Source organism: Lipophrys pholis (genome assembly GCF_963383615.2).
Source record: "Lipophrys pholis genome assembly, chromosome: 20".
Lineage (NCBI taxonomy): Eukaryota > Metazoa > Chordata > Actinopteri > Blenniiformes > Blenniidae > Lipophrys > Lipophrys pholis.
The window spans coordinates 16,807,521-16,815,097 of NC_137648.1; the positions used below are offsets into that span (position 1 = coordinate 16,807,521).

The 7,577-nt window shown below is 46.8% G+C and overlaps 1 protein-coding gene across 1 annotated transcript; it reads right to left on the minus strand.

Moving 5' to 3' along the window:
* Nucleotides 1-1,281: 1,281 nt before the first annotated feature.
* LOC308125928 (outer dynein arm-docking complex subunit 2-like) lies at nt 1,282-5,125 on the minus strand (the record flags this gene model as incomplete). Its single annotated transcript, XM_080489969.1, has 12 exons — nt 1,282-1,416; nt 1,658-1,873; nt 2,052-2,237; nt 2,389-2,503; nt 2,682-2,743; nt 2,834-3,014; nt 3,216-3,370; nt 3,476-3,586; nt 3,821-4,261; nt 4,515-4,661; nt 4,862-4,952; nt 5,058-5,125. The coding sequence occupies 12 exons, from the start codon at nt 5,123-5,125 to the stop codon at nt 1,282-1,284; spliced, it is 1,908 nt and encodes a 635-aa protein (XP_080346095.1).
* Nucleotides 5,126-7,577: the final 2,452 nt, after the last annotated feature.

The following is a 7,577-nucleotide window of genomic DNA, read 5'->3' on the forward strand; positions in this document are numbered from 1 at the left end:
GAGGGAGAGAGGGGGCTCCCTAACCCACCCAACCCCCCCCCCCTTCCTCTGACTCTCCCTCCCCTAACCCACCGAATCCCCCCCTCTTCCTCTCACTCTCCCTCCCCTTGGGAGGGGTTGGGAGGGAGGGAGTGATGGGGGAGAGAGGGGGAGGGTGAGAGGGGGCTCCCTAACCTACCCAATCCCCCCTCTTCCTCTCACTCTCCCGCCCCTTGGGAGGGGTTGGGAGGGAGGGAGGGGGTGATGGGGGAGAGAAGGGGGAGGAAGAGAGGGGGCTCCCTAACCCACCCAACCCCCCCCCCCCCCTCCTCTGACTCTCCCTCCCCTACTCCCTCCCAACCCCCCCATCCCTACCTACCTCCCTTCTTCCCAACCCCTCCATCCCTCTCTCCCTCCCTTCTTCCATACCCCACAGGGGAGGGAGAGAGGGGGCTCCCTAACCCACCCAACCCCCCCCCCCTTCCTCTGACTCTCCCTCCCCTACTCCCTCCCAACCCCCCCATCCCTACCTACCTCCCTTCTTCCCAACCCCTCCATCCCTCTCTCCCTCCCTTCTTCCATACCCCACAGGGGAGGGAGAGAGGGGGCTCCCTAACCCACCGAATCCCCCCCTCTTCCTCTCACTCTCCCTCCCCTTGGGAGGGGTTGGGAGGGAGGGAGTGATGGGGGAGAGAGGGGGAGGGTGAGAGGGGGCTCCCTAACCTACCCAATCCCCCCTCTTCCTCTCACTCTCCCGCCCCTTGGGAGGGGTTGGGAGGGAGGGAGGGAGTGATGGGGGAGAGAAGGGGGAGGAAGAGAGGGGGCTCCCTAACCCACCCAACCCCCCCCTTCCTCTGACTCTCCCTCCCCTACTCCCTCCCAACCCCCCCATCCCTACCTCCCTGCCTTCTTCCCAACCCCCCAGGGGAGGCAGAGAGGGGGCTCCCTAACCCACCCAAACTCCTCCCTTCCTCTCACTCTCCCCCCCTCGTCCCTCCCAACCCCTCCATCCCTCTCTCCCTCCCTTCTTCCATACCCCACAGGGGAGGGAGAGAGGGGGCTCCCTAACCCACCGAATCCCTCCCTCTTCCTCTCACTCTCCCTCCCCTTGGGAGGGGTTGGGAGGGAGGGAGTGATGGGGGAGAGTGAGAGGGGGCTCCCTAACCCACCCAACCTCCCCTCTATCTCTCTCCCTTTCCCCCCCTCCCTCTCGCTCCCTCCCGCTCTCCCTCGCAACCCCCTCTCCCTCCCTACATGCATTACCTGGACCTTTTCAATAAAAAACACAAAAAAAACGCTGTTTCATGGAGACTTGGAAGTCTGCGCTTGGGTCCGTCCTGACCTGTTGGCCCGCGCCAGCATTCGGATGTTGCGCACGCAGTGGGCCGCAGCGTCCTGGACCTCCTCGTCGTCGGAGCCCATGAAGTTGATCAGTGGCTGTGGGAAGCAGACATGTTTTGGTTATGTAAATCTGAACTTATAAAAGACTTTTCAAAGAGCTGTGAATAAAGTGCCTGGGGAATATAAAAACAGCAGCTGGACATTGCTTTCAAAACTTTGCCGTGTAAACATGAAACATTTCCGAAACAAAAATGCAAAAATGACGCATTTTCACTTGAATTGTTGCAGTGTAAACGAGGCCTAAAACAACAGATAGAAACTAAACAGTAGTACTGACCTTGACCAACCCATTCTCGTACATGGTGATGCAATTTCTGGCATTCTTGGACAATTGGAACAGGGCCATGACTGCGGAGTGTTGGACCATCCTATCTTTAGACTTGAGGTATCCAACTAGTGGGGCCACAGCCTCGCCGAAATCCGCCCTGTTTGTGTCAGACATGGAGCACTGGCTGATGGCCTCAGCAAGGTGGCAGCGCAGCCTGCTGTCAGTCTGCGGAAAGGAGAGGGCAGGATGTTAGAGGTTACTAGAGACCGGCCTTTACACCCAGCTTTGCATGAGAACCTTGGCAGTATCTAAAGTTCTACTTGTTAGCTGGATTTATGCAGCAGTGACCGTGTTTGTGAATAGTAAAAGTCATCGTTTGTCTATAAAAGAGAGCTGCTCTTACTGTGTTCTTCAGCTTGATGAGCAGCGGGACAATGCCGTGGTGGCTGAGAAGTGCCAGGTTGTCCCTGTCCTTGGCAAATTTAGTGACGACGGCGCAGATGCTTACCACCACCTCATGGTCTGGTGAATTTAGTAAATTAATCATAATTTCCACTCCAAAATTAATTAAGCGCATCTCCTTCAATTCCTGCAGAGGAAGACAAAGTTAACTATTTGTCGTGTTGCACATGCGCCTTAGTAGCACCCCCCCCATTTACACGGAGACGGAGCCTGAGCGTCCACTCACACAGGCAAGAAGACAAATGTATTTTCAAGCAAATGAAAAAAAAATATCGCACTTTTGCATTCTCCATGCACGGGCAAAGGGCCCAAGCTGCACTGGCTTTAACAGCTACATTAGGGTGCTTCAGCAGCGACCACAGCTGTCTCACTACATGGAACTGGTTGATGATTCTGAAGATAGAGAGGAAAAAAGCAAAATCTTTAAATCTCACACAGTGTCATGTCATGAAGCGTTGAGTAAACGGGGTCTTGTTCTGCAAATCATGGTCATCTCAGTAGGCTTCGGCTTCTGCTGACCCTGGGTGAAGCAGATATACAAGATGGACGGATGGAAGAGACAAAAACTCACTCTATGTTTGCTTCATCGATTGCACACATCCCGACCGACTTTGTTATGTTCACAAGCATCACCTGGTTAAACGACAAAAAGGACGTTCATGAATTTGTCTCAAAAGGTATTATTTTAAATCAAAATAGGATGACTGTTAGGATTCTACAAACCTCGTTTTCAGAGCTGAACAGGCTAATCAGCAGCTTGATGCCTCCGCACTTGTGGATGGCGGCCCTGTTGGTAGGTAGCTGGAGAAACTCTGCCACAGCTCCCGTCACGTTCACCAGCACCTCTTCAGGCTGATCGGTCAGCAGACTGAGCAGTGTCTCCAAAGACAAGAACTCCTGGAGACTTTGGGTGTAATACAGGCAGAAGCGTCAATGACAAGTTGCCACAAGGTGGCGTAGTGGATAAGGAAAGCTAATAAATAATGTTGAGACGTTAAAATGAAAATCATCAATCGAGTCCGGTCAGTTCAAATCCAAGCAGTGAAACCCGGAAATTGACTTTAAGGAGCAAAAGTGCAAAATTATCAAGTGATTCTCATCTTACTGGATCAAATTCTCCATGCTGAGGGAACACTTCCAAATGGCTCCGACAGCGGCGGCCAGAAGCTGCTTGTTGTGTGTTTTGTCCAGCAGTGACACCAGATGTTGCAGACCATTGTAGTGACGCACCCAGTCACGTGTTTGCTTGTCCTCTGAACACTGAAACACACACACACACACACACACACACACACACACACACATAGAGATTACTATGGCTTCTGCTGCAAACAGGTTTGAGTATGGACCTTTTAAAATAGGCACCTTGAAGATGATGTCGGCGCAGAGCATCTGCAGATCATTGTTGTCACTCTTGAGGTGTTTGACCAAATTCTTGATCACGCCTTCCGTCTGGATGGCGAGCCTGGAGCTTTCCTGTGAGAGACACCAGAAGCTGTGCATTAATTTGGGGGGTTTTTTTATCACAAAGTTGAGCTTTTAGTGGCTCTGAGGACTGTTGTCCCTTGAACGATGCTCTCAGGACTTTCTTTATAAAAGTGCCTTGAAATGACTGTTGTATTTGCCGCTATAGAAATAACCTTGAATTGAACTGGAGTGATTCCTACAAACTAGCTTTGACAGTTTAGGTATGGACTGGCAGGCCCTCACCTCAGAAGCACACTTCTGCATCGTTTCCAGCACAGGAATGAGCAAGTCCACGTGTGAAGACTCAAGTAAGCGTCCCAGCAGAGGAATGCCCCGGACACTATAGATCCCCTCCTGGTTCTCTGCGGTTACGCTGCAGCTCCACAGCGCCTGAGCTGCACAGCAAGCCACCTCTATATCTTTTTCGTTACCTCTATCGTTTGCTAACTGAGGGACGCTGTCCAGCAGCTTCACCAGTTTCACAATGCCGCCGTACTGCCACACAGTACTCAGAGTTCTGTGGCACTTGGCCATGCTGCCGATGATCTGTGCAGCCAAAGCCTTCAGGTCCTTAACTGGTGAGTCTAGCAAATTCACAATGGTCTGCAGGGCTCCCATATTAAGCATGGTCTGGTGGATTTGCTCATTGTTGCAGATTTCCTTCAGGATTTTCATAGAGCCGATCTGATGACAAAAAAAATTCAATCATCATGTGATAAACAAATGAGAAAACCAGTGAGTCAAGTGGAAGCTTCCATCTAAACTCAGGTACATTCACTGACAGCAGACTGGACAAAAAGCAGTAATAAAAGCAGGTTAAAAAGTAAACTGGAGATGAATTGCAACTCTGTGTCTCTAAAGCACTGGCCGGCACACACGGCTGGCTCGGTTCATGCCTGCAAGGCCATCCAGGTCCAGCTTTGACATGGCCACTCACTTTGCATCCAGTATGATTCATGTCCAGCAGGTTACAGAGAATCTGAACGCCGCCTTCGTCCAGGAGGGCCTTTTGGCACATCTCCTGGTTCAAATTGAAGTCCAATATGTGCACGAGATAGAGCAGTGAGGCTGTCTCGTTGGCTCTCTGGAAAAAATAAAAAGAAGAAAACAATTAATTACATTAAACATAAGTGAATTAAAGGGGAAGAGGAAAAGAAGGAAAAGGGGACAAAATTGTCTTGTTTAGCCCACAGCAAATAAATGAATGAATGAATGAATGAATCTGTTCAGATTATCCACCACAGGGGGGGAAATAGTGGCGTGTGCAGGGTGACATTGTCATACCTTAAGGTTCTTTATCATTTTTTTAATATGCCAGTATTCTATAGGCATGTCAGAGATGGTGTCTGGACATCCCTTTGGCTGCTGCTCTTCACTGAAAAGAGTGATGCAAAGATTTGAGACAGACAATAAAAATCAGGTGTTTTGGATTGTAAAAACAGCCAGGTCGTTTCACACAATGATCTGTAGGTACACTTACTTCTTCAGCCTTCCAGATGAGGACACAGGAACTTCTGCCTCCTTGTTGCTGGCTTCCGCTACTGACATGTTGTTTTCCTTTTCAGGGCTTTCTCTCTCTGTATCTGTCTCTCTCTCTATCTGTCTATCTGTCTCGCTTTCTCCGTCCGTCTCTCTCTCTCTCTCTGGCTCCATATTTATATCTCTCTCTCTCTCCATCTTTTTCGGCTGTGAAAGATTTCTGTCCGTCTTTCTCTGTCGCTATCGCTCTGTATCTACTTATTTTGAAAGAGCTGAAGATGAAAGGTTCGATGCCAGTGATGTCACACATCAACGTTACATATCAAAGCCACACGTTAACTGGACCCAAAACAGTGACGTCAGAGGTTCTGTTCATACCTCGATTATCCGGACCTTGGTTTTCCGGATCTGCGTGCAGACGTAGTTCAGAAACCTTTATACACCACGGACCGCTTTTTAAGCACAACAGTGTATGCAAAGGCCTTAACGAGCCTTAACGATGCATGAAAACCAATAAAAATGACCGAGGATTGAAACGCTGAGGAAGTGAAGCGATTTTTTTCAAAATTAAGCTCGATGCAGACTAACGGAAATGTGAAGTGAATGTATATTTTCAAAATAAAAGTCATCATTACCTCTGCGACCAAATGGTCCACGGACCGGTACTTATAAGGAAACTGTATTGAACAGTGTATTGTTAGATGCACAAGCACATTTTCATCCAATTAAAAGTTTAAAGGGAATAACACAGTGTTGCTGAACATGCTATTGCTACTTTATTAGTTCTCAGGTTTACAATAATCAAACAGAACCTCAAAGGCACAATAATACAACAAAGGAATGCCAAACAGGTAATGCCCACATCGTTTTTCTCTCACATTGATAATATGTGGTTTTATGATGATATTATTTTCTCTAATATATGTTTTGTGGTTATATGTGCTCACTCAGCTTCTCTGGAAATACATGAGCCTGATGATTTAGTAAAAATGAGCTGTGCACCGCCTTGCAGAGCGACAACCAAAATAAACAAAATGTGCAGTAAGTTGTGTGGGTACCCCCCCAAAGCCCCAGGGCAATAAATCTAGCATTCTTTCAATATTTGACAAGAGGCAGCCGCTCCCTCCAAAGAAAGCACTGCCACTAAGCAATAACCACTTGAAATACTGTACACAGTATTTGTAAACAACAATTATAGGTTTATATAAAATAAATACTCATAGTAGTGTCAGATGTTCTTTGCAGAGACTCATTTAGAAAAGACTGATTCATCTTGCATCCAGTGACTGCTGCAAACCCAAAACTTCTTACAGCAATTTAAATGTTAAAGTGGCAATTTAAGCATTTGAATCCATTTATCTCTTACTTGTAGTTTTTTCCTTTTATTTACTATTAATGTGAACTATTCTAATGCCATTTTTTTCTATATAAATCAAATTACAAGGAAGCCACCACATGGCAGTTTTACAGAGAAAAACCCAAATATTCCATAGGAACAAGCAGCTAAGAGGTGCAAAGGGAGGGAAAAAATCCCTTTAACCCAATATAAACCTCTCAGTGGTGGGGACTTTCTTCAGATGGTCACATCCACACCAACAGGAAATTCAGAGTCACTCGTGGGGGACTCAGGCCTCACTTACCCGACATTTTGAAGTGAAAATGGAAAACTTTCATTGCGTTTTGGGCATTTACAGGACCGCAGGGCTTGGGGCCACTGAAAACACAACTTTTTGAAAAACGCTTTAACTCTGCCTCCATGGAAACATGAGAACATGCAGCTTTTCTGAAACACTGCTGCTGAAAGGGCACCACAGCCGTTGTAAATAATTCTACACATGCGCAAGTTGAGAGTAAATAACAATGTTTGCCTCCAGAGTGTCAAGACTCCCAGTCCATATTTTCCTGGGGCTCGGTAGAGTCAACCATAATAACAATACATCTTTGTCATCTGTCCATACAGACGTCTGTGTACTCACCATTGTTAATGTTTATAGCATATTTTCTCATATTTCAACAGGTCTGAGAACAATACGTCTTTTTAAAAGTGTCACTGATGACTGTTAATTTATCAAAAATTGTAACAATAAAAAACACAAATTTTAAGAAACCTGCACACGGTAATGTCGTCCCAGAAACTGATTGATTTTAGATTATTGAGGCGACTGAAGGTGTCTGTCTGTCTGATTGTTCTATAATGAATCACAATCACTGCAAGGATTGTAACCACACAAAGTGCTGAAACGTTTCTCCTCTTCTTTTACTCAGTTGAAATAGGTATGAACCAAACTGCAAGCTTCAAACATAATAAGCTGCTGTCTTTGTGAATAAAAGTCAATTTACTCCCATCACGTTTATTACATCAGAGCAAGAGCCGGACAATCAGTAAAATTTACTTACTGTGGCAAAAACAATAAAACAACAGAGACAGAAATCAGAACGGAAAAGAGTATTTGACTGTTAAAGAACCTGTTTCTTTAACTTTCATGCGTGTGCAGTACAGTTTGACCCCATAGTTGTGTAC